Source organism: Harpia harpyja, chromosome 7 (assembly GCF_026419915.1).
Source record: "Harpia harpyja isolate bHarHar1 chromosome 7, bHarHar1 primary haplotype, whole genome shotgun sequence".
NCBI lineage: Eukaryota > Metazoa > Chordata > Aves > Accipitriformes > Accipitridae > Harpia > Harpia harpyja.
The window spans coordinates 3,897,037-3,924,980 of record NC_068946.1 but is presented as its reverse complement, the minus strand read 5'-3'; the positions used below and the strand labels follow the sequence as shown (position 1 = coordinate 3,924,980).

At 39.0% G+C, this 27,944-nt stretch overlaps 2 protein-coding genes across 5 annotated transcripts; one reads left to right on the top strand and one right to left on the bottom strand.

Annotated features, from left to right (window-relative positions):
* Window positions 1-37: 37 nt before the first annotated feature.
* Window positions 38-21,022, bottom strand: SDF4 (stromal cell derived factor 4). Of its 4 annotated transcripts, none has more exons than XM_052792342.1 (7): window positions 20,938-21,022; window positions 18,516-18,881; window positions 11,344-11,480; window positions 10,737-10,850; window positions 6,907-7,065; window positions 5,641-5,816; window positions 38-4,015 (listed from the first exon to the last, which is right to left on the bottom strand). In XM_052792342.1, the coding sequence occupies exons 2-7, from the start codon at window positions 18,821-18,823 to the stop codon at window positions 3,839-3,841; spliced, it is 1,071 nt and encodes a 356-aa protein (XP_052648302.1). In that variant the 5' UTR covers window positions 18,824-18,881; window positions 20,938-21,022; the 3' UTR covers window positions 38-3,838. The 4 variants fall into 4 exon arrangements, with proteins under 4 accessions (XP_052648302.1, XP_052648301.1, XP_052648300.1 ...); XM_052792341.1 differs by lacking the exon at window positions 20,938-21,022 and adding an exon at window positions 20,270-20,626; XM_052792340.1 differs by lacking the exon at window positions 20,938-21,022 and adding an exon at window positions 19,793-20,114.
* Window positions 21,023-21,034: 12 nt separating this feature from the next.
* B3GALT6 (beta-1,3-galactosyltransferase 6) lies at window positions 21,035-27,265 on the top strand. Its single transcript, XM_052792344.1, is given in 2 exon segments — window positions 21,035-21,320; window positions 21,322-27,265. Coding segments are annotated over 2 exon segments (1,044 nt in total). The 5' UTR covers window positions 21,035-21,140; the 3' UTR covers window positions 22,186-27,265.
* Window positions 27,266-27,944: the final 679 nt, after the last annotated feature.

The following is a 27,944-nucleotide window of genomic DNA, read 5'->3' as shown; positions in this document are numbered from 1 at the left end:
CAACTCTTACACAAAGGCCCAAGTAAACAAGACATCCTACAGTAATCAAAGGTGTTTTATTTACATTAGTTAAAAAACACAGCCAGACTTCCCAGACAAAGTAGATCTACAGTCAATCTACATCTAAATGCAAGGGAGATTTGATTGGAACAGAAGTACATTTGGAATCCCAATTAGCCTGCAGTATTTCGGAGGACTGAACAGCAATATCGTGGCATGTTTTATCCAGAACTGCTGCTTTTCATTTCTTTCTTACATTTCCATAAGACTGTTTAAGAGCGGAAGGGGAGACAAAAGTCAGGCAAAACAGTAACTATTTTTCTACTTCTATTTTCCAAGCATTTTGGAAAACAACTGCTATGGAAAAGAAGTTACACCTTAAGCCATTCTTTCCAAAAGGGAGTAAAGCTGTCAGTGCTGACATACCAGCTGAACTTCAACTACCTTCACACTCAGTACCTGCATGCAGGAAATACCCAAGTCTCTTCCCACTGTATCACACAGTGCCATTTAAGTGGCTTTATACCTCATGACTCAGTCATTCCCTCAGCAGTATCTAACCAGATTTTTTTCTTCCCCAATTCTCCTTCACAAACAGTAGCAGACTTTACCTATTCAGTAAGTCAATTATTATTCAGTAAGAAACTGAAAATGCCAACTCCTATGATGTTCACAAACAAGATAAGGTTAAAATTCTGCTATATACATTTAAATGGAAAAATCCCAAAATACTAGAGCAGACATGATGAAGCATTGATATTCTTGATAAGGATACTTTAATACAAATTAAATGCTCATTTAATAAAAGCAGTTACCCACATACCATCTTGAGAATTCAACTTTTATGTATGGCATCCTTAAGTGTTACCAGGCTTGATATTGCCAGATTCCTTTATATGGCCATATTATGCAAGTAAATAAAACGGAGAGAACACAGTGATTACCCCATAGCATTTCACAACTAGCACACTTTTCGGCTGGATTTTCACCCATGCAAATTAACCTCTCCCAAATGCTGCTTGGCATTGCCATGGGGATCATATGTCACAGGCTGCTCCCAAAAAACAGCCTGGAGGCAGCTACTCTGGTTCTAATAGGAGAAGAAAGCTTCAGAGTGGTGAGTTGAGCCATGTTATGGGTCAGAAATAAGAACCTGTTCTGCTTTTATTTAATACACATGTATCATTTTTTACTATAAGTGCTTATCCTAGGTATTCTATACAAGCTTTTGAAATCTGGAAAGATGAAACATGTTCATGAGACAGTAGCACTCAGATACCAAGTCCTATTAACTGTAGGCAGATTGCCTGTGTACATGAAAAAAAAACAACCCAAAACTGAACACAGAACTCCTAACTAGTGCTTAATGAAAGGCTTTAAAGAAGTCACTAGATTCCTTAGGGATTACAGGCAAGTAAGGGTTCACCTATGGGAAAGGACCTACAAGAATCTGAGAAAGACTGAGTGCATATAAAATACTTAAAGAATTTTAAAAAATAAGTAAGTCTACGGACAAACTAGAATAGTTTGAACTTCCAAAATTCCAAGACAGGAATAATCTCATGTACCTCCAAATCTCACCATGCAGTCCACTTAATCCTTACAGCTGTTAGTTAACATGTGATCCTGATTTCTGGCAGAGAAAAACAAAACACATTAAGGTGCAGAACTCCATGCACACATTAAAAACGAATTTTTCACAGTTGTTCCTCAAGTTTCAGATTTATCAGGCATGTGGCAAATATCACAACAACACTACATATTTTAACATTTTTGCAGTTGCTAGCTAAATACTGTGTTACCTTGTATTTTTCAAGGGATTCCATGCTCACATTATCAGAAGATTAAACTAAGACTGCATATGCATAATTTTTGCCTCTACTGACAGACAAAGTTCCAAATTACATCATCGTATTTCAGCTGCTCAAGAATTCCTCTGCAAACTAGCACTTGCCTTCTTAGCATCAGGTGTGACAAGACAGAACTTGTCCACTCAAATTGTATCTAAATAATTGAATTGTGCAAACAACTAGAGCATAATACAAAAATGCAGGCTGGATATTTACACAATTATCAACTAATATTGCTAAAACTTTTGTCTTAACTAGATTGCAAACAACCACATTGCAAAACTGTATGTTTACATGTATAATTTTGTGTTAGTTTAAAGCGCAGGTCATTGCATATTTATGAAGCCTTAGTTAAAACAACAGCAAAGCAAAACCTAGACCTTTTGCCAATCAATCTAAACCAGCCATACCTATGACTTCTGCTAAGCACCCCATTTTTATAGACATGGAATTTTGTTTTGAACATCTCCAGATTCTAGCCATATTAAAATCTCACCACCCTGCAACCATGTACATGTGGGGCATTGGTACAGAGGTGGAAAGGAGTGGAGGCTGACTAAAGTGGCAGACATTCTAAGCTCATTTTAACACGAGATTATCAACTGGATTTATCCCTCTCTTACCATTCTTTCAAAATCATATTTTAATTTGTCTGTCCTCTGAAGAACTTCAATTTTTCCCACTTACTGACAAACCTAAGAACAGCAACATTTCCAAAGCATGGAGAAAAATATTTAATGAGAAAAGATATATGTATATAAAAAGACTCTGATACAAGCCATTTAACAAAAACAATAAAAAAAAAAAGAAGAGAAAGGGAATACTGAGACAGAAACAGACAACAATACTTATATTTACATTATATTAAGAGAATAAATTTAATCAAATATAACATCTCACTTGGATTTTCAGGCAACCCTTCAGAAAGAGGGGTTTTTACTGTAAAGATGGAACCAGAGTAAAAATAAATTTTCTATTTTAGACAGTAGTGGATATGACCCTTGCGTTGCAAGACGCTTTCAGAGATTACCCAAAACCAGACTGATTAAAAAGCTTCTCAAGTGCTGACTGCACATTGCTCTGGCAAAAGCAGTTCAAAAGCAAAGCCTGTATTTCCCCCAGCTTCACCATTCATGAGTTCATCAGCATCATTAATTTGCAGAGGCAAGTAATTACACTAGTTTTAACAATGAGTTTTAGTTAAGCAGTAATCACACACCTAGGTGAATCCCATTGCTCTGTCCAAAATCTTTAAGTCCACAAAGAAACCTTCCCCATGAAATTTGATTTTTTGAAGACATAAGCAATCTTAAGTCTCTCACATTACCAGTGCAGTTGCAAACGCAAAGCTTGTCACGCTATAACCAGTATTCTTTTTAAAGCAGATGCAGAAGAGTTTCTCTAACATTTAAAATAAGTTCTTCCCCACAGCTCCTAAAGGTAGTTCAGCAATGGAGGGAGAACTTGTATTAAATTCTCAACAATACGTAAGTAGGTTGAGAAGCATTGAGAAAAATACTGGAAGATTAGCCCATCAGTCTATGTATGGAAATTCTCATGAGGTCAGAACACACGTATTTGAACCACAATCCCCTACACAAAAGCCAACATCTTTCAGTGTTATTTGTGATTTCCATGGATCAGCAGCTATGAGGGCAACAAGAAGAGTTAAATATTTAAGAAGCCTCCACCAAATATGATTAGACAAAAGCAGCTGAAACTTCAGCTGGATTAACCGTACCAACCAGGGCGAACAGATGTAGTCCAATACCTGCCCCATTATTTTCCCCCTCATACAGAAGGCAACAGAGCTGTAGATCTTATGTATGGACGGAAGGTTTTTTTAAGTCTAGGACAACACACTGTAGGCATGTAACACAGATAGCAGCAAAGTAACTTGTCTGTTTGGGGGTTGGACTTTTTCCTTTTTTTCTTTTTTCTTTTTGAAAGCAAGAAAGTGCTTCAGAGCTCTGGAAAAGCGAGCAGGATCAGAACTCCTCATGGACGTTACGTGCATAGTCCATAAGCTTGCTGCCTGTGAAGTATTCACTATATTTCAGGATCTCCTCCAGCTCTAAGTGATGGTTTTGATTTTCATCTGCTACTGCTATCATTTGCCTTGCTTCATTTAGGGCATTGTATTCATTCATAGGATCCATGTATTCCTAAAACAAGTAAGAAAATTTTCAATCACTAAGCACACATTTCCACACATCAGAATTATGAACCTTAGCTCTACATAAGCTTCAGCAATTACGACACCAATATAAGCCATCCCAAAGTCAACGTAAGTCATGGAAAAAGGTGTTAGCACATCTTTTTAACAGGCTTACATCTATCTCCTAGCTATTTTTCCATTCACTGCTTCCTTGGCTGTTCTAACAGAAATCCAGATTTTCTCAGCTTATGCTAGCATCTACAATAAAAATTTTTGACGTTTTGGTTGCAAACTAAACTATCAAATCTGGTGGTTTTTGTGAAGAAGTATCAATTCAAAATTAAGAAGTGGCTCACTATCAATCCGTATGACCTAAATTTTCTTGTTTCTGGGGATAAACTTTTTAGAACATGTTCAATTTAGAACTTTCTTGTTCCATTTTATGCTGCCAGGCAGACATTAGAGAGGTCAGAAGTCTCAGAAACAAAGCTTTTTGCTCTTTCCACTAACTTGAAATAGACTAAAAGTTTTCAAGCAGTGCACTTTAGTTCATGATGTAGAAGACTCAAGATTATCTTCAATTTCTTCCCAGAAGATGACATATGTGCATGCGTCTATGTGTGTATACGTATACAAAGATTTCACAGATAAAACGGGTATTTTTAAAAGAAAATTCTCAGAAGAAAGCTATTAACATTGTCTATGTCACAATATAACTGTTTATCCATACTATCACTATCATTCATCCCACATATTTGCATACTGAGAAGGTTAGGAACTTTAACATTCATCCTGTCTCAGGGAGAAAACCACTATTTTAGAGGTTCTCCTTTCACACTGCCCATGCTGCAGTCTGAATTCTGCTAGTCGAAATACATTTTTACATCCAGAAATGAAAAAAAAAAGCCAGAATGAGCCATGAGCTTATTCCATTGGCCACAAAACTGCCACAACTATAGGGTGCAAAATATTTCATGCTGTTTGGTAGACTCTTCCGCAGACAGAATTATTAGAAGAAAGCCTTACTTCTGCAAACCAAAAAGGCCACAAACTAGAATGCACGCTTGAAAATAATAATTTTTTTTTTTTTTTTAAGAGAAGAAAAAACACTCTGAAAGACAAGATATCTCTGCTATTTTCTAGGCTACTGGGGCCCCAGGGTTTGTTGGTCCTTGGGGTTTTTTTGATTTGTGTTATTTTTCGGGGTTTTTTTGGTTTGTTTTCTTTTTCTTTTTTTTTTAATGAATATATAGGTTGCCATTTACTCCTTTTGCAACCGAAAGTATGACTCATTGTCCCATTAACTACTGCACCTAATGAAGTCTGTGACTTGCTTTCATGGACTCCATATCCATACAAGTGTCTTATGTGACAAAAAAAACCCTAAAAGCATACCTTTGAATAACAGGTACGCTAGGAAAACTCCCCCTCCTCTTTAACAAAAAACATACCAACGCTATCTGCAAGCACTATAAAACAATACTATAATCCAAAGTTTTGTAGACACACACACCATACTGTTAATTCAAATATTTTTGGACTTCATATTCTCTAAAACAGTTTAAATCCTGTATTTAAAATCCAACTGTTGGTTTTAAAAACACTAGAACTAACTATTTGAGGAAGACTTACCTCCAGCTCTTCCATTGTGACAATACCATCATGGTTAGCATCAATGACCTCCTCAAATTCCTTCCTTCTGTCTTTTACCCAGTCATCATCAATATCTTGAGCTTGCTGGTTCTCTACAGTACCAACAGGTAATGAAATGAACTCTGAAAGGGTAAGTTTCTTATCTCCATCTTGATCTACAATAGAAGTACACAGTAACTGAAAGGTATTTGCTTAATGACAATTAAAAATGAGAAATTCCTTCATGTCAAGAGATGTCATTGGTACAGCCTGCCTGGTTTCAGCAGTCCACAATCCTGACTCTAGTAGTGAAGAATAGTTACCATTTGTATCTTTGGTTAGCCAAAACCTCTCTGTATTATGGTACACACACAATGTTTTATAAGGCTAAAAAACATACGCTCATCAATATACTAAACAAAAATAAGTTTTCTGGACCTGAAGGACACACGAGGTGGGAAGCTCAGCTTTTTTTTTTTATCGTTGATGTTTATTTTTTCAGCAAACTACTGCAACAGACATTTTCTTAGAGCTGTATCCAGTGTTCCCTTGTATTAGCATTCAGGTAGATTAACCCTCATAAAAGACTGCGTACTGGAGTCGTTCTGTCTCTGTGCGTCACACACTTGAGTATCACTGGAAACTCTTCATATTTATTAAGCTAACAACTAGCAAAGTCATAGTTTCTTTTTTTTTTTAATCCAAATGTTCTAGCAGTTTTAAATATGCATCACTATAGACTTAATAGAAAAAGTGTGCCAATACTTAAGAATTTTAAAAAAAGTTTTCTTAGAAACCTCAACCATTTATTTCCACTTTCATGACTGTACGTCACAATGCTTACATGGCTGCTGTACTGGGGAAGTACAAAGCAATTAATGCCCTCCTTACAGAACATTCACATCAATGTATTTTATAATATTTTACTATTCATCAAATCTTTTCTACTATTACTACAGTGACCATATAACTGATCTTTGTATGAATTACTCAGAATACCTAACGTATAATGTTGTGCTGGTTTTTAACAACCAGAGACTAAATTTAGTCTTGAGAGATGCACAGACAACTCTATAGAGATGCCAGCATTTGTGCTAACAGTTTGGTTTTCTTACTCATCATGTTAGAAGATGTGTAGAACAGAGCAAACAAGATGTGCCAAGATTTCAGACTGACCCGTGACAGTGCAATGACCTAACAACATCTACCCAATAAAATGGTTTGCAAGTAAACAACTCCCAAGAAACATGTTTTAAAATGGCATACCCAAATCTCGGATGATTTCTTTCACCATGAACTTCAGCATTCCCCTACTATGCTCTGGATGAAGAAAAGACAAGAATTCTTCTTCATTCAACAACAGATCAGGAGGTGGGTTGTCAGCTTGGTACCACCGATCCTTCAGGTTATCTAAAACTTCCTGTGCTAGAAATTTAAGAAGATTCAAGCTATCATGTTCAATCTATTTAAAGTTCTTAAAATACATCTTCCCCTATCACTCAATTGTTTAAACAATGATGAGCTATGAACCAGTTATTTTACAGTTCAACTGCCAAGGACAGCGGGTGCTGAGGGGAAACTAAGTGCAGTTAGTTTCGTCTAGTTTATGCTGAAACACTAGGAAAGATCCTTTAACCAAACAACTGAAATGAAATTAGGAGACAAAAATAAAGATTTAGCTACACCTGTATCAAAACTTCAACATATCAAATGAAAAGTATCATCCTACCAGTACTGTTAGCTGGTTCTGGTAGGAGGTATGAATAATCCAACTTTGTTCAGGACTTGTTTTCCTTTCTTCTTTTCACATTTTGAAGCCCACTACCAACAGAAATCTTTCACCTGCCTGAATACCAGTAGTACCTTTCTTCTGAACAAATCATTTTTGTTTTCTACTTCAAACCAGTCCTGCGCATTGAAATAGCCAAAACATTCTTCAAATCCAAAATATTCTTCGGATACACTATCTCCATGTACTGCAGTTGTGACGTCACACACCTAGTTAATATCTACAAGAAAGGAAGATGTCAACCAATTCTCTTCCTACCCAAATAATAAATGTTAAAGGGTTTGTTGTTCTGTGGTTATCATGTTGTCTTCTAAGACCAAATAACATGGCAATCATTAAATCTAGAAAGATGCTTCTGATCTGTGAAGCACCATTGTACCAGTGCTTTGGCTAATAGCACTACATCGGTTTATTCTACTCTGCAGCACCTGTTAAGTCTACCACAGGTAAGAAAATATTCTTTGCCAACATGGTAGTTCCAAGCATAATCAAAGGGACACATTTCATTACTCCAATGGTAAAACACTCAACTTTTCTTATTTCAATTTGGCACTTCTTAATACAACATTATCTAAACCAAAACCAGTTGTATTATTGTTTTGAACTCTTTTTAGATATGTTCCAAGCTCAAGGGATTTGAGTTAAAATGGTACAGTGATCTGCCACAAAGAGGTGATTGAATTACACATACTGCGCACAATTTTAAGTGCAGAGGTTTTTTTCTCCAGCCACACCGCAATTCCAGATAGCACTCTGACCCTCCACAAAACTACACACATGAATTAAGCTTAAGAATTGTATTAAACAGATTATAAAGAAAGAAAAACCAAAGCCTACTTTTTACAGCAATCAACAATACATTTCAAAAGACAGCTGTTCTTTGTAAACAAAGCACCAACTGAAAAGGGACTATAAGCAAAGCCATAAAGCAGAGGACTAGGAAAGCTATGAAGACACTTCTGTCTGCCCTGCCTCTGCTCCTCCCTTCTTCCTTCACCCTGTCAAAGGCTCAGTTTAAAAGAATCACCTACCCAGAGAGAATTTATATCCTTAGACTCAGATACATCATCCAGTATTTCAGCCTACAAATGTGATTTGTTGGAACTATGAGAGATTTAAGAGGGTAGCTCTACAAAATAAAGTTTGGAAACATCAAGAACAGATGCTAAGCTAAGCACTAAGAAATGCATTTAGCTTTCAGTTTCTTAAGGATACAAGTACTTATTACTCCTTTTAGCTACCTTGTCTATTCTCTATCAGAAAGCATTCTGACTTCAGACCTAAACCCTGCATATGTTTTAGTTATCACTATAATTTAATAAAGGGAAATATTTTTGCTGCAAGGAGCAAGTGCAAGCTGAAGTACACATGTACTATCAGATACATCAGCACCAAAATCACTTTACATTTCCACTTCTTTCGTTTCATCTTACTTTATTGCAGACAAGCACTTTTTAAGTGAATTTTTCCTAAACTCAACTGAGAATCATAATTTGTACATGAGTTTCCACTAAAACCATGCATCTGATTTGAAGAAAAAAACACCCTACAACACACAACGTGACTATTACGGGCACCTAGTGGTCCTGAACATAACCAAACAGGAAAAAAATACCTGTATATTCTTTTTCTGGTGTAGGCATTTTCTAAATGACACACTGGAAAAAATACTGTCTGTAGCACACCCTGCTATCTGCAAAATACACTAACAAACACAAGTCTGAAGCATTTGCTTTTCACAAGTTTTAAAAACACTCTGAAAGACTACAGTCTTCAGATAATAAACTTTTTTTTTTTATTTAATAAACTGTCTTAAATAACTCCTGTATGCTTTTGGTTGCTGAGTTACAAGAGGGAAAAAAACCCCAACAGTTGCATCTACATTTTTGAAGTGCTAGTTGCAATTAAGAGTAAAGTCTTCAGTGAATGTTTTCTTGTGAAGAGCAAAGAAATCCTTCAGAGTCTTAATATGAATCTTGGGGCAAGTTTTCGTTATATCAAGGACACAAGTAAGCACAGAATAATCAAGTCACTTGCTTATGGTTTTCCAGTACAGACAATCCCAAATGTAACAAGTCGCAAGTCAATTTTCCTTTGCCTACCTTTCTTACTCAGTCTCACATGAAACTCAACTGTCACTCATCAGTTGAAACTGTTATCTGCATAAGTTAAATAAAGTTGTGTCCCTAGATTTGGCCTGGCATCTAAACTGTAGCGTGCTTCTGTGCGAGACTAAGAACATGCCTTAAGATCCACACAGCCAGTTACTTTTTTATTATACAGACTGAAAAAGAGTACTTTTACACTGTACTAGAGTATGAAAATAAGTTTTGCCTGTCATCCTCAGGAAGCGGTAGATAACTAAATTGATTTTCCCAAACAAGGCTTTTTACCTTGGTAGAAAAATGATTATGTACACACTTCCCTTATTCAGCAAATCTTTTATCTGATGAGCATTCCTGTAAACTGTAGTTAACCACACTGCCATAGAACACGCTGCACAGGTGTTTTCCCTGCCATAAAATTCAAAGGCCCATTTGCATTTTAGTTGCTTTTTGATAAATGGAAAATATAACATAACCCACTTTTAAATGACTAATTCCTGCAAGGAAAGGCTAAGGCTTCATGTTTTACTTAACAGTAAATTTAAACACTTTTAGATGGGGGGGGGGGGGGAGCAGGGAGATTACTCTGTTAAGAGTTGCCACATTTATACCAAGCCAGATTCAAATTAAAGTTTCAAAAGTAGTAAGGAAGAAATTATCAATCTCACTAACCTAAAGAATCAATCTCTCTCTATAGAGAACTTGGATGAAACATGAAACAATTGTTAGGCAACCGTCAGCTATTAACTTCTAGTATGCTTTCCAGTGCCTATTTAAACACAACACTGTTGGGTAACACATACACCCCTCCTCAATTTTAGAACACGAATCATGTATAGCAGCGCCCTTTCATTTGAAGCAACAGGGGACCCAGCTCGCGCATTTAAAATTCAGTGGTCCACAGACAACACAGGTCTGAAATTTTAGCTGACTGTTAAGCACAAGTAATTGAAAACTATTCAAATAGGCAGTAACAAATAAGCAACCAAGATTTTTTCACTGTTAAATATTTACATCAAGAGTGTTGGGAATGCAGACTTGAGTTGGAAAGAAACCTCATATTTCTGTCATGACTCACACATTCTACATTTGTGTAGAAGCAGAACAACTAATACATTCATCTTCTATTAAGAACAGTTTTGACATTCAGGTTTTAGGAAAGTAAAAGAAAAACCAACAACACCCCAACAGTCTGCACTTACTTTCTTCATCTATTTTCAACTCTTCGTTGTTTCTGATCTTCTCTGCAATCTCTTTTTCATTAAAGCCCTTACTTGCCAAAAATTTAATTTTATATTCATCCCAGGACACATGGCCTGTAAGAAAAAGCCACATCTCAGACATGACATAGTATGCTTAAGTGACAAACTTTTGGTCTCATTACCTGAAACAGTATGTGCTAAAATCTTTCAGTTCAGCACTATAACCATCACACTAAGCTTTATGAAAAGCAACTTGAAAACTATCACCTGATTCACTTTTATGTTTCTTTAGACCAGACAGGCCTTGTGAAAATAACCTATTTATGTCACTGTCCTCACCCCATCCCCAACAGAGCCACTTAACTTATTACAATTTCCGATGACCACAAGTGAAATAACATAGCAGTCAACACAGAACTACAATGCTGACTGAAGCACATTACTTCTTTGCTCTATTATCTTCTGTATGGATCAAGACTGTTGTGATTACATGCAGTCCAGAGGAACTTGGATTTTGTCGCAGCACATCTGAAGAGCAGCCAGTAGGTTTGGCTACTAGCAACTGACTTAAGATCTCACCAGGAGATGGAGGAATCATTCATCTTACCATCGCCATCAGGGTCCACAGCTCGGAAGTGCATTTTATTCTCTTCCACAGCTTCCTGGAAATGTTCATCTGTCTTTTCCATGATCCAGCGCTGCATCTCTTTTGCACCTATCTTTTTATCATTATTTATATCCACCCTATGGATGAACAGCAAACAAGATTTAGATTTGGGGATTGGGGGAGGGGGGAAGGTGTGGTATCTTTTTAGATTCTAAATTAATTACTTTATTCAACAATAACAAACATAGGTTGCTAAGGAAAAGAGTGTATTTATAACCCTCTCTCAGAAGTTGTACATTCTTTGAACTACAGAGTAAACAAGTTAGCCATTTATTTCATAATTAAATTTAAGTAACTACAACATCTAGGTTACTACTCTGAAAAACATTCAGACATACTTCACTCTGCTGTAAGTTAACTCATTTCAATATTATGTTTTTGAGTAATTTTTTTAAGTAGAGGAAACCACAAATACATCACTCATAGCATAGTAGCTCATTTCCTAGTGGTTCAGAATTGTCAACTGCCAGCTGCTGCAGACTTTCACTACTTTGAAAAATTTCTTCTCTAACATTCGCTCATGCCATTAACTCCATCTGAATTTATCTTTCCAAGTCCTTTTTACCTTGATCTTCCAAGATATCTGAAGTTTACTGATGAGCTACCTCCCTGTGTCTGCCTAGATCACAACTGTCATGACCATTAAAAACAATGAAAATATAGTGTGAATAACCTTGGTGCAAGAACTTTCAAACTACTTAATACTTTGACTGTAGTACTTCTAAGTGGAAAAACACCAAACCAACCAAGCTTCCTCTATTATACCTTGATCTCTGGTAACACATTAGAGCTGGTAAGTTTTTAATTCCTAACACATTTAAAAGTTCTGCACATACATTTGTTCTCCATTAGGTTTCTGAATTATCAGGCTCACTTCGCTTTGTCAAAGGATATGCTTGTACTCAGTGCTACTAAGCTACAGAACTAAACTTCTTCTACCTGACTAAAATTGTCAGTAAACATCCAATCTGACAATCCACTGTTCTCCTTAATTTAATACAATTAAGCAGTATTGGTAGTACGATACACTGCTATACCATCAATTCCATTAATGCTTATTTCATTAAAAAGAAGTTAATACAAAAATTACAGTTGAAGAACAAATACAAAACCAATAACATGCCACTTTAAGGTTATTTTGAGTGTATCATTAAGTATCTATTAAAAAAAGATATAACAATATTTAAAACTGAAAAGACATTTAGGAGGACTAACATTTAGGAGGTAAGATTCTATTTAAAGCATACCAAACCCACTCTTGCCCAATTAAAAAAAAAAACAACACACACACACAAAGAAAAACACAATAAAAAAAACCCAGCTTGACTCTGGCTTTTTTATCTGTTTCTATCACTGTCTTAAGAGCACTGAAGTGTTATCATTGAAACTCAAGTTATTAAATACGTGATTTGCCTTTAAATGTCAACTAAATGTTAAAAGCTTAAGCCAAATAGCAACCCTAGCACCTAATCTTCTACAATTTAGCTGTATTAATAAATGCAGTATTAGTGGTTTTAAATATTGTATCATATCTTTCCACATACATATACGCACAGGCTCAGTATTAACAACTTTTCAGTATCAATGGCAAGAGCAGTAAAATGGTCATGTTCCACTCAACGCCACCTTGTACTTACCAGGTGAACAAATGTGGGTTTTGATACGGAATAGGTACTATCAAAAATGAGAAGGGAAAATAAAGCATTTTCCCCTCAACATTTAACATTCTAGTTTCCTTAGATCAAAGCTATCAAACACACTACTTCCAAGCTGTACTTTCCATCTAAATCACATTGTAACTAGGGAGAAAGGTAACAAACATCCCATTTATTGCTCTTCTAGCTCATGAAAGTACACCTTTGTTCTGCTACCACAGTTCCACAAGAAGTCTCCAATGACTCAGATTTTCATGAACTAGCAGGCATCCACTGTACAAGGTGAGCTGAAATCCTTTCAGTGTCCACAAACAGCAGTTCTGCTTTTGAGAGGAATATTTACAACTTTATGAAATACAAGATATGGTCCTGCTGTCAGCTTACCACCTAAGGTGATAAAAACAAGAGACTGTCCATGCTTCCTTAGATAACTATCTCATTCAGAATGGACTACTGAAAATATCTCCACTGATAATGACAAGCTTAGATAATTACGTGTTGCTGAACAACCTAATACTGATAAGTCATGGTAAACTGATTTCGGAACATGGTGATGGGCAATCAGTTTGAGGCAGAGAGGCCTAAACACTCAAAAGATAGTAGTAAAGAGTGGTACATTCTAATGCACTCCTTAAAAAAAATTGCCAAAGAACAAGTACTAGCAAGAAATTTAAGTTCAAGAAAACAAGATGAATCCAAGTAAGAGTATCATCCCATACTACAACTTTGCTCAAACCTTCCTTGGCAATCCATATACAGAAATCTTGTGATGATTTCTCAAACTTCATGATACACCAGCTCCACAAAAAAAAACCAACCAAACAAAAAAAACCTTGATTGCTCTTTTTCTACAAGAAGCATAGTTTTCTGCTAGAAGTGTGCTACGTCAGATTTGTCGAAACTTAGGTATATGACATACTACTATCTGAACTGACAGCAAAGAAAGTTTTTGTAAAAGCAGGGATTACCATTGGCATAAATTTGAATTAAAAACCAGACTCCAGAGAGCAATTTACCTTACTGCTTACCTGTCTCATTCCAAAGAAGATTATAGAAAAACCACAGCCCAGACAGTAGTTGATGCAATGTGATAAATGGCATTAGTATTAATACATTTCAGTAATGGGCAGCATCAGACATAACAGCTCCTTATACTGTCTAAGTTCAAGGTTAACACTTCACTGACTGTTCCAACTGTATTTCATTATTTATTCACAGACTAAATGTAAATACTACCTTCAAATAAGAAACAGGCAAGTATGCTACTTTGTAGGATAACTGTAAATTTTTCCTTAACAAAAGCCTATAGTAAGGGCTGCATTGAATATAGATGTCAAGCTTGGAAGAACAGTTTTAAACACTTCAGCGTAGTTTCTCAACCACAACCCATTAAAAATCAGGTTTTTGTGGCCACCTTTCAAAAGGTCCACATCTGAAAGTATTATCAATAAACAATGGCCACTCGGGTTTTCAGATTCATGTTTTTGGGTTCCTAAATGACAACACTGCAATGCTGCCAGAGGTATTGGGGGGAACAGGAAGGCAGCGTTCTTTTCTGAAGGACTGAAAATAACAATTTCCTTGAGCACCTAATGCATATCACTTTAGAGCTGGTTTCTGTTTCATCCAAATAACGAAAAGCAGATCCAGAAAATAATTTTTAACAACAGAAACCAAAGCAAAGCTCTACTTTATATGGTAGGAGGTATGCAAAATTTTAGACACATATTTAAATGTACAGGTTAGGAAAAACACAAGTCAGGGTACACACACTACTTAAAACCTTCCAATGGCATACAGCATAACCGAAGATATCAAAACAGGAAAGCTTAAAATGTCCCTTCTGCTCATTCTTTATTCTACCTGCTATTGTCCAACATCAGCTGTCATTACTAGCATCTTCTGCCATAGACAGAAGGCATACCAGTAGAAATGAATACCGTGTTAGGCTACGAGACAAACCTGAAATTAAGAAAGGGGGCATGGATCTTGCCAAAACCACTCCCTATGTGCAGTCTGAACACAAACAGTCAGAGCTGTAAAACCTAAGGGAGCTACACTTAGAAGCATTGTGGGATTCAGAACGAGTTCTGCTTTAGGAAAAGGTAAGTTCATGACACTTAAACAAGGGGAAAACAAACAACCAAAACCCCTCCATACATGGTAGTATTTAACAGAAGGTGTATTTAAGCCTGTGACCTGATGAATGACCATCAAGGTAGGGCACTCAGCTAACACAAAGATTTTCATTTTTAAATCACAACTAGGGCTGCTGCCAAGTAGCTGAAAACATCAGTAAAATGCAAATGCTAGAGGGATACTCAGCTTTCAAACTCACAAGAGGTAACTCCATCACCACAAAAACACCCTGACAGAAAGCCGCACACATTACATTCTTCTGTACTTGAATTTATCAGTTTTGTTCAATACATGTAATTTTAATTTACAAGATAACCGACCCTTAGAAGCAAGGCTCACCAAACTGAATATACCCAATGCCATCAACACCCATCCGCACCAGCTAAACTACATCATACAGAAAAAGAACAGAAAGTCTATAGATTCCAGGCTAATTTAAACTATTTAAATGGAGACGACAGCAAATGTTTTGGGTTTGATTTTTTTTTTTTTTTTGCAATTATGAGAACTGTAAGAAGGATAGATGTCAAGTAAGCCCCTCTCACAGATTTTCTTGACCTGAAGGTACCTGAACACTTACCCTTGGCAGGGAATGAAGACTAAAGAGATGCACCCAGGAGTTCCTGCACCATGTCCTAGTTTCACAGGGCAAAGTAGACGTACTGGTTATCTTGTAAAAAAACCACTTCTGTAGACAAGTAAGGCTTGTGCTCCCAGTAAAAAGTGACTTTAGAAAGTGAATTACAGAATTATGAAATGCCACTTGTTCTTTCAGTCACATATAGCTTGCTTGCCTAGAGAAACATGGTTTGGGGAGCTTTTCTTCCATGTTTCAACTTTATTTTCAGTAATCCTACTGGACAATAATTTATGCTTTGAATTGACTACATCATACTGGCATACTGTAGAATCTCAGCTTTCATTAACTGAAAACACATTGTGTTTTCTTTATGTCTTCAAAGAAAATATTTCTAAAGCATCTGGAAGCCTGTGACTTACTAGCTTTTCACAGAAGTTCACAGTATTTCTCTTTTCACTCAGCCTTTAAGAGTATGTCTAGAAAGCAACCAAATTCCTCAGAATGCTTTTCTACATTTCTAATCTAATCATCTGATGGAATGTAATTTTAAGTAAGTAAGTATCTGACTCAAGTTGATCTTGAATCCAATTGCTTTAAGCTTCCTAACACAACCTCTTTCATAACAAACAGGCAGAAACAAACTGTTTGCAATTTGCAAATGACAATTTACTAACCACGAGTTGAATGTTTCCAATAAACATACAGCAATAAAGAAAATGAAACCTTCTAAGCACAATCTTAGTATTTGTTTATATCCTACTGTCCTGATTTCGGCTGGGATAGAGTTAATGGTCTTCCTAGTAGCTGGTAAAGTGCTATGTTTTGGGTTCGGTATGAGAAGAATGTTGATAACACACTGATGTTTTCAGTTGTTGCTAAGTAATGTTGAAACTAAGTCAAGGATTTTTCAGCTTTTCATGCCCAGCCAGCAAGAAGGCTGGAGGGGCACATGAAGTTGGGAGGGGACACAGCCAGGACAGCTGACCCAAACTGGCCAAAGGGGTATTCCGTACCATGTGATGTCATGTCTAGTATATAAACTGGGGACAGTGGGGCTAGGAGGTATCGCCACTTGGGAACTAACTGGGCATCAGTCGGTGGGTGGTGAGCAATTGCATTGTGCATCACTTGTATATTCGAACCCTTTTATTATTATTAATATTATCATCATTATTAGTTTCTTCTGTTCTATTAAACTGTTCTTATCACAACCCACAAGTTTTACTTTTTTTTTTTCCCCCCCCAATTCTCTCCCCCATCCCACTGGGTCGGGGGGGAGCGAGTGACCAGCTGCGTGGTACTTAGATGCTGGCTGGGGTTAAACCATGACACCTACCAATGAAGTGAGTGGTCTGAATAGCAGACATAGTAATAAAGGATTCTACTCTAAATGAAAAAGGCACTCTGGTTTGCCTATTTGCTTTAGCTACGTTTACTCAAGAGAACACCAGAAAAAAAAAAATCCAATGTTATTATTGATATTTTTTCCCTGTTAATGAAAAGTTTGCAGAAAAAAAAAGCTTTGTTAAGCCTTCTCCCCTCACCATCATCATCATTAAAAGCACCAATGTAATTTAAGCTGTTTTAATAAAATTAAGCCTCTATTGCAAAAATGCAAATCAAGCCAATTCTGCCACCTAGTGTCTAAAAGTATGTACTGATTTTGATTTCCACTTCCATTATGTTTACTGACCTCCGCACATCTGACAGTTTATTAGCTGACACAAACCTTATCTAGCACAAGTGCTTTATAAAAGGAAAACTGCTTTAATGTCTAAAAGTAAAGTTAATATTTTTACACCAAGTAAAGAGCTAGATGAAGTTTTCAAAAAGGCTACAAAAAAAATTTAATCTTTCTATTCTCATGTTTCATTCTCATTCTCTTTTTCTAAATTCTGAGGAACTAAATGTTTTGTTAACAACACTGCTAACTTAATGAAGAAAGCTGTCATGTCAATTTCTGAATTCTTGGTATGTGCGGTTAGGCATAATTATTTTTAACCTTCATGTATTTCATTTGAGACACTCAAATTTTAGACACTCAGTATCAACTAGAAAGTTTTACGAACAAAAAGCAACTGTTAAGTTTGTTTACCACAATCTTTCCCCATTGTTTGTCTGTCCCTTTTCTTCCCTTTTGCCTGTACTATTGTCTTTCCAGTGTTTCTCCTCTGCAGTTATTTGCAGAAGTCACAATAGGAACAAGATCCATATGGAATATAAGACCAAACAATAAATAGGAAACTTAGATTGCCAACTGAAACAAAATTTACAGCAAAGCAATAGAGCATACTACTGCTAGAACAAAACTGCAACAAACTCCCACCCTGCCAATTCATTGCATGGGCATCTACCACTAAGGAAGCCCTTCCTTACTAATTCCTTGATCTAAAATACAAGTGTGATTGATTATTCATTGAGCCAGGAAAAATATTAATTTTCATACCTCAAGAGACTATATAGGTTTTTTCACATAGAAACGGTACGTTTTGTCATAAATGTTACTAGACCACAGCACCAATCCTGTATATTGATCATGACTCTCAACACATGCATTCTCACTCCTGAGAATGTTTGATACAGGTATGTTAATAGCTTAGTAACATGAACACAGTGCTTAAAGTACGATGCTTTCCCCCCATCATTGCAATTTTTAACTATCACAGAAAAATTGGCAAATTTTACTCTGAAGATCAGAGAAAGAGGCTGCACTGTTGTTGGCAATGTACATAACTTACTTTGAAAAGATGACCATGAGCTTCTTCCTGTTTTTTCTGGGTTCTGAATCTTCCTCAAACTCTTCCATCTCTTTTCCTAGAAAAACTTCTTGATGAAATTCTTTATTAAGATGTCCATCCATCTCCATTTTGACCCCATTCAAGTGATCTGGGGGCAAGATCTCATTCTCATCTTTACTATCAGCTGGCTTTTCTTTGAGAGCTGAATTATTTGCAGGCCTTGCATAAACATCCATTAGAAGAAATACAAACAGAAGGGACAAATACAGAGATCCCAAACTGCAGAGAAAGGCCTGTCTTGACATCATTTTTTCCTTTTTATTAAAAATATTAGCTGATTAAATTACTGTGAATGGACTAAATGATCTAAAAAGAAAAAGGAAAAAACACAAGCAAATTAAACTCTAGAACATTATGTCACTAATAAAACATCTCCTAAAAATTCAGAAGAATCTACACACACATGCAAGTATTGCCATGAAAGAATAAAAAACCCTGTTAAATAATAAATACAAAACAAAAAAATTAATCTAGGTTAGTTTTCAGTCTGCACAATTGTAACCTCTGTCAGAGGACTTTGGAAGATAACATCCTTTAAATGGCCTAGTTCTCTCTGAAAACTGTCTTCAGGTCTTATGGCATGAGCTGACCTGGCAACTGAAACCCAAGCATTTACTGAGAAGTCAACCCAGGGCACGAAGCACTTACTGTCTGAATGTGCAGCCCCAGCTCAGCTGTGCCAACATCCCTAACACTAGCACTGCACTGCCCAGCAAGCTGCAGAAACAGCCACGACAGCACAACAGTTTACCAGAGATCTCAACACACCACCCCTTTAGATAGGCTGAAAGACGGAAAGGTCTTTTCGGAAAGCGGTGACTGTGGGAAATACGATTACAAATGCCATCACATAAAGCGGATCTGCAAACACACAGGAAACAGCCGGCAGGAAAAGCAACGCCAGGGGCGGACCTGTCATGACCTGCTTGCCGGTGCGTTAAAATCGCTGCCACATGCGAGCTCGCAGACCGCAGGGACAGGGAAAAGGACCACAGCCCGACAGACAGAGCGTCGCGGAGCACAAAATCCACAGACCCGCGAAGCACAGCCCAGCCCTGGGCAGGGAGTAACCCGCCCAGCCCGCGGCAGGAGTCACAGACCGAGCGGTGACGGCGAACTCCCCACCGGAGAGGGGAAGCCCGGCCGGGGCTGCCCCGCCGGACTCGAAGGGCAGCGGCGGTCCCGACCCGGCTCCAGCAAGAGCCACACGCACTCACCGAGAGCTCCGGGGCGCCCGCGGGGGTCCCCACCCCGCAGGAGGGGGACGCAGCCTCTGAGAACCGTGACAGGCCGCGGGGAGGCCAGCCTCGGCCTCGCTGCCCCTCGCCCCGCTCCCTGCCCGGCGGCTCCTCACGGAAGGGCGTCAGCCGGCGCGGAAGACCCCCAAGCCCACTCCCGCCTCAGAGGCACGGGTGGAGGGAAGAGAACGGGCCGGGTCAGCGCGCTGCGTAGGAACTTCGTCAAAACGTAGTGCGTGCGTGCGTGAGGGAAGGGGGGGCGGCCATCTTGGAGTAGGGCAGGGGAGCGGCCTGAGGCGCTTGCGGCAGCCATTTTGCTTCCCTCCCAGTCAGGACCCCCCCCTAGAGCCGTCGCAGCTACCAAGGCCTTGCGGTTGCCGTGAGCCGGTAAAGAGGGAAAGCAAAACTCCCGGTGCTAAAAATTTGAGCGTAGTTGCTCACGTGCTCTTCCCTTACCTCAATTAATAACAAAGCAGACCTCCTCCTCCAAGCGTGAAGGGACTTTTTTTAATTCCCTGCCAGGTCCCTTTTCCTGGCTATACGTACACCTCCAGTTTTGTGCTTATCTGTTTCGCTCGGGAGCCCTTAAAAATACTGCCTTTTGTACGTAACGCCACTACCAATCCTTGTGAAACCAGAACAGCAGTTAGCTAGCTAACACACTACGATCACAAGACCACGCGCTCTACTGTGCCACAACGAGGGCGCACCGCCGCGCACCACAGCTTCCATCAGGGCTGGAAACACAGCCGGCCGAGGCGCAGGCCTTCCCTAAGCTGAAACGCCTTCCCTTGCCGCCACCCAAAACAGTTGCCGGCGCGGCTCGGCGCGCCCGGAACCAAAATGGCAGCGTCTCGGCCTCACCTGCCCGGTTGCAAAATGGCCGCCGCAAGGCGCCGCCGTGGGCGGTCAGGTGGTGCGGGGCGCGGCCACTCCTCCTACCCCCCTTCCCCCACAAGGCAGGCGGCGAGCGAAGCGGCGGCCGCCGCTACACACACACACCCCCGGAATCCGCGCCGGAGGCCCAGCAGGTAGGCAGCGGACGGAGCCGCTCCTCCTCCCGGCCTGAACCGGCGCTTCCCCCGCGGAGAAGGGGAAAAGGCAGGAAAGAGACATGAAACCACCTTTGAGGGACGGCGAAGCGCGGTGAGAGTTTCCCCCCCAGGAAGCTTGTCCCCTCTCGGCGGCCGTAAGCCCTTCCAACACCCCGCCGGGGGGGGGGTGGGACTCCTGCCGTTCCCGCCTAAATCCTCGGGGTGGGCGGGGCCTCGGGGCCTGGAAGGGAGGGGCGGGGGGGGGGGGCTCCGGCCGTCGAGGCCCTGCGGCCATGAAGCTGCTGCGCCTGCTGTGCCGCCACAAGACGGCCCTGGGCCTGGGCGGCCTGTCCCTCTTCGCCATGGTCCTTCTTTACCTGGCCAAGTGCACCTCCGAGGGCCTCCGGCCTCTGCCGGCCCCCCGCGGGCTCCCGCACAACCAACCTGCGGCCCTGCCGCCGCGGGGTGCCAGGGGGCCGCATCCCCCCGGCAGCCCCGCCACCTTCTCCTGAGGAGACCGCCTTCCTGGCCGTCCTCATTACCAGCGGCCCCAAGTACAGCGAGCGTCGCAGCATCATCCGCAGCACGTGGCTGTCGGCCGCCGGGCGTCCCCCCCACGATGACATCTGGAGCCGCTTCGTGATCGGCACGGGTGGGCTCGGGGCAGAGGAGCTTCGTAGCCTGGAGCTAGAGCAGAGCCGGCACAAAGACCTCCTCCTTCTGCCAGAGCTGCGGGATTCCTACGAGAACCTGACCGCTAAAGTCCTGGCCACCTACGTCTGGCTGGATCTGCACCTGGACTTCCAGTTCGCCCTGAAGGCTGATGACGACACCTTCGTACGCTTGGATGTGCTCGTGGAAGAGCTGAGAGCCAAGGAGCCGCGTCGCCTCTACTGGGGCTTCTTTTCTGGCCGCGGTCGAGTGAAATCTGGTGGCAAATGGAAAGAGAGCGCCTGGGTGCTCTGTGACTACTATCTACCGTACGCTCTGGGTGGCGGTTATGTGATTTCTGCAGACCTGGTGCACTATTTGCGTCTTAGCAGAGACTACCTGAACATGTGGCAGAGTGAAGATGTCTCCCTGGGGGTGTGGCTGGCTCCCATTGATGTGAAGAGAGTGCACGACCCTCGTTTTGACACTGAGTATAAGTCACGAGGTTGCAACAATAAGTACATAGTAACTCATAAGCAAAGCATCGAGGACATGCTGGAAAAGCACCAGACCCTGGCTAAAGAAGGAAAGCTCTGTAAGGAGGAGGTTAAGCTCAGGCTTTCCTACATGTATGACTGGGGAGTGCCTCCTTCACAGTGTTGCCAAAGGAAGGATGGCATCCCGTGAAAGTCTGAGGAAGGAAAAGGCAGAATATCAATGGACACTCTGAGCTTGGTTACTGTTCCTTGGGGAGAATCCCAGTAACTAGGGCTTAAAAATTACTCAAAAGATTTTGCACGGTTCATTATGTCACAATCAATGAAATCCTGAAACTCCTCTAAGAGCTACTGATGTGGCATGATGTAGAGATGTTTTAAAAAAAAAAAAAAAGACAAAAAGCATGGAAAGGCTCATATGACAGGATTGAAGGCAAATAATAGGTTGAAAAATGTGGATAGTACAGAAAATTCAGGGGAGATAACTTGAATGAAGAGTTACTGGAAGATTTTTAACAGATTCTAAGATTTATTTGCTAAAGATCATGACAGGCCTTTATGCTATCTATAAGATTGTGAAACTAGCATCTGCTGTTTATTTCTTGGCAAGGAAGAAGTGTCAGTTTGGCAAGGTTTGAAGATTTTAATGGGGCTGCAAATCCGCTGCTGTTGCCAGTGGGAACAGGTGGCTGGTTATTGACACAAGCAGTCAAGTAAAGGGAACAATTTTACCTAGGGTATTTGTGTTAGGGGAGGGAGAGAGCCTGTTCTTTGGCAAGTGCTCCGATTTACAAGAATGGAATTATTAGACCTTCTGTGTAACTTGTCTGTAAGCTTTTTGTTGTTTTAAAGACATCATGTACATAAATTATCTGGCAGCTACGGAGTAAGTCTATATTTAGAAAGGTGGATGAGTTATGGTATTTGGCAGATATAGAATATATTATCTTATTTGGGGGGCAAATAGTTACGTGACAAAGCTAGCCTTCAGTTGTTAGGCATAGGTGTTGTTCTTAGCTTATCCTCCAAATACACTGTGTATGAAGAAACATTTCCCCTCCTGACAGTAAGTAATCTGACTACTACAAGGTCAGATGTTGTAGGCTTCAGACTTAGATTGTTCTGGATTACTTCTGTAAAATGTAAATTGGCAGGATTAGATCAGCAGAAGCTATTTGGAGTTCAAACAAGATTGCCCTAACATGGGTACCTCAGCTAAGAAAGTAAACTCTGTATGTAGTCAAGAGAAATAGGTTCCCCCACCCCCCAAATTCCTCTTTGAGGAGAACCTTGTCTCTCTTTTAGGAGATACATTGCAATCTAAGGGGACTAATCCCTCAACAGTCACATTTAGATGCCTGAAGCTAGACTGTGTGAATTCCCTCCTTCTCTCCAATAGCACATTTTAGTGGAACTAAAAATAATTTTACAGGTGGTCTAAGTTAATTGCTCAAGTGTACGTCAGTAAATGGGATTATGTTCCTTAGTCCTGTCTACACTACAAATAATTCTAGTACTGACAGAGCTTGTCAGCATCAGATGCAATATTGAACAGTAAATACAGACAGGACAGTCTTGGCTGTAGAAGAGATCACTTACACAATTTCACCATGTTAGTTATCTTCAAACCTTTACGTAAGCCTGTAATTTAAACATCTTTGAATGGCAGGTGCTCTGATACACAGAAATACTTTTTTTTCAGTACTACTACAGAGCTACTGACTTCTAGTAACCTTTGTCAGCTACAGATCTTTCAGTATAAGCAGAGTTTTTACTTTATGCCTGAAGGGCATTCTTAATTATCAGTTTTACTGTTTGCTGCACACTGCACTTTCATACAATTTAATTTCTTCCTCTGCCTAAGTCAGTGTCTGTTCCCACCTGCAGGAAGAGAAAAATTGAAAAAAAAAAAAAAGGGTGCCAATGTGTCTGTATTTTTGCTTCTTAAATTAGCAAGTTTGCAGTTCATACCAAAGGAATCAACTGGGGGGGGGGATTGTTATTTTTCTCTTGTTTTGATTAAATTATTGAGGATTAAGAAAAGTCTTCTGCAGAGAATGATAATTCTCTATTTTGAAAATTTGAACAAGTCTTTTACTTCCTTCTAAAACAAATTAAGATACTGAAAAAAAAAAGTTATTTTAGCATGTGTCCATTCTAATGCATGCTTATGCGTTGACAGATAGGCAAATGTGCTTTTCAGCAAGGTATACTATTCCAAAACAAGAATTTAACAAGATTACAGGAAATTTAAACTGGTTTTAGCATTTTAAAAAATATCTATTTGCCATTTGGGGTTCACTAGTATTGTGTGTATATATGTGATTAAATGCTTGTAATGTGAGTATTTATTTATAATTATTGAAAATGTATTATGTATAGGAAAAATGAGATAGTTAAATGTCATTTTAAATTTGTTTAAGGAGGTACTGTAATGTCCACGAGAATTACATATCAAGCAGTGCTTGAATTTCTTGGTGTACAAGCCATTATTTAAAGTACTGTGATCTGAGCTGCAGATCAAAAGTCTGTTTGCATGTCTCAAGCTAGTAAGAATGTACTGTTTATCCATTTCTATCAATAACTGTGTTCATGGAAGTTGTTTACATTGTTGACTTTGACTCTCCTTACTCACAACCCCCCCCCCCCCCCCCCCCCAAAAAAAAAGTGTTTTTCATTGCTAGCAAAATTAATGGCAGAGAAATGCTGGATCTCCATCTGATATTTGACCCCATGGAAAACATTGTGCATAGAAATACTTAATAGTTAAAGAAATTCTCTAAGTGTTTCTTACACAAGTGTGAGGTGAAGTACCTAGCGTAGCAGATCTCTTGACAGCAGCACAGCCCGTTGCCTGCCTAGGTGTACTTACTGCCTACACACTTGCAAGATGAAGCTCAGAAATGATGGTGACCACTCTTACATACTTAATATCTGGATCTTGGTCTGACACGGCTTCGTAATACCCTTTTCTGTTTAAGGTTACCCATGTTTTGCTCTAGTTGCAAAACAAATTAACATGGAAGGCTTGACAGATTCTTGTCCTTTGGTAAGTGGTTTTAGTTTTCTTACTAGACACCCCCTTACTGCAAATACAGGGCTTAGATTTCAATCCCAGTTAACTGGGAAATTCCACAAAAGTAGAAGATGAAGTTTTTAGGCTTTTTTGATATTTTAAAAGCACATTGAATCATTTGGGAGAGAGCAAACATCCCACATGTGTGGAAAACCCCAGAAAAACATTAACTAGTACAGGATTTTTTTTTTTTTTACATTTTACTAGAAAGACTTTGCATGTGAAAAACCTATTAATGTTATTTTGAGCAATCAAGAAAAATCTGTATATTGCATGAGTGAGTCACTAAAGTTTTAAAACTTAAAGTTTCAGTCCAAAATTAATTTTTGAGCCCATTTTTTCTAAAGCAAAATATAAAGCATATTTTGAACGACATATGAATTGAATGTTTTCACAGTAGTAATTAAAGGCAATCTTTCATACCTTCTAAGGACTAGGTCCCGTATTTCCTGACATCATCTCAGAAATCTAGTATGTGATGTTTTCATACTCGAAAACCATGATGTAATCTTTGTCTCTCTTGAAAGTCAGGGGGAGGAGTCTGACTTCAGTGGGTCCAGCATTTGAAAGGACGTTTAAGTGCTGCTGAGAAATAAGCAGGTTTTGGTCTTTATAGCAGCTATATTAGAGTGGAACATTTTGTTGTGGGCCTTAGTGAAAACTAAATTATCCAGGAACAGATTTGTCTTCTTTTTTGTAGCCCTTCTTAGTGGCAATAGGTTGGCGATATGTTGGGCTTTTTATTTTTTTACGTAGTGTTTCTGCTGGTTTCTAAGTTTTCTCTTCATAAATACTTTCCATTTTTAATATTCTTGTTAGTATGGGGAAAAATTATCACTTTAGCTTTTCTAGATATCAGCATGTTACTATAAGTTAGGCAACTGTGTCAAGTCTATAAGCTTATGTTGGTATCCATTCAGGACTACCATTGAGTTGATCTGTAACACTATTGAGCTTTTTGTTATTATTTACAGAATTTTTTTAAAATTTTTTTTTAAATCAGGCATTTAGCATTCTACCAGAGCTGATAGATACAGTAGAGAAATTAATTGTTTATGACGTGCCCTCTCCATGATCGTATCCAAGACTTGATACTGAAATATTTAAAGCTGACAATGGCATAAACTCAGCTAGAAAGTTGATTTTATTTTCCAGTGATTTTTTTAAGTTACATGCAACATGACTTAATTACTTTAGTGTGTAAAAATAAGTAGCTAAAACATTAATTGCCATACTGAATAAACTAACAGTTCCAGTTAAAAAACCCTCAAGCTTCCAAGAATTCCTATAGTCACTTCAAGATTTTTAAAAACAAAACCCAAGTTAGAAATTACTATTCCTGTAACTGAATACTTTCTTTTCTGAACGTCTAGCCTTGTTCATGTGAAGTCTGCTCAAATACAGCTTCTATGTGTCATACTTTTGACAGATGTTACATTTTCTGTAGTTGAAATGCCTCATTTTTGAGCATTTAAATTTGTATCTCCTATCTGCTAACGCTAATGTTTTGGGGGCCAGGGTGTTAGCTTTGCAGATTTGATTAAAAGCCCAGCAGCATGGGAAGATGATTAAGAGTTGCATTTCTATTAGTTTCTGTTCAGCTCAGCTGCAGCATCAGAGTTGAAATATGGTTTTGGTATTGCTGTATGCTTGACAAACTGTCAACACCTACACTACTATATATTCTATTTAGAACACTGCCTGCAAGACTGAAATCCGTTGCTACATGTACCTGTGTAAGTATGCTTTTACCTTGGAACTTGAACTACTTTATGCCAACATAATATGCCAGTTATTACTTTCTAATACAGACTATTTAGGTAATGTCTAGGAAAACTTGGAAATGGATCAGTCTGTTACTTGTAGCCTATCTGAAGCTGAAGGATACTACATAAGTGTGCCTTTATGAAACAGAATTAGCGTGGGGTACTGTGCTGAGTATGTTTTAAACAGTTGAATGAAATTGCACATTTTTTGCAGCCACATAACTTTACCATTTGGGGGTGGGGTGTGGCACAGTTTATTTGCTCAGCATTTATATAGGAAATAAACTGCTAGAAACATGAAGCTATCTGTGATGATAACTCTTGGTAATTGCATAAGCATATTGTGTATGTATTTATGTCCTTTCATGTATGCCTTTACTGGCCAAGGATCTGTGTGCTGTGATTTTTAATAAAAGATTTTTGCTGTATAGGTGATTGCTTCTTCTATGTAAGATACCAGTGTGGTTATTTTCACTTTATTATGCCACTGAGAGGCACGGAGGATTGGCTCAGTCTTAAGAAATTGCACAAAAATGCTTCAGTTAACATCAGTAATAATGACTGATCAGCACGCCAGAACCCTGAAGTAGCTAGTGGCACATGTATACATAAATAGAGGTACCTGTTCATCCTAATTTTACATTGGTAGCAACATAGGGGCATGACAAACTAATGCAGTCGGAAAAGGGGTTTCTCTGACTAAAAAGCGTATTGATTCTGGTCTTAGCTAAGTAGTATTTTAAGCAGTTAGACATCCATAAACACCATTGGCTATAGTCCTGATTTATGTTAAAAACCAAAAATACTAGCAACATTCTGACAAGGAATTGGAAAATATTTTCAGTATAACACCTGTTCAAATCATTTCAACACTCCAGTAATAAAAACACTTCTCCAGTGCATTAGTAACTTAAAAACACTAAGGTCTGATGAAGATTTATTTAAACTAGAATCAAGATTGCCATACAATGTTCTTGCTGGTGTTTCACTGAAATCAAAGACATCTCAGGATCTACGTACTTAGAAATTCACAGTAAGGATGCAGCTAACTTCTAAAATTAGCACATTTTAAGCAGGTTATGATTCGTATTTTCCCACTATGCAGAA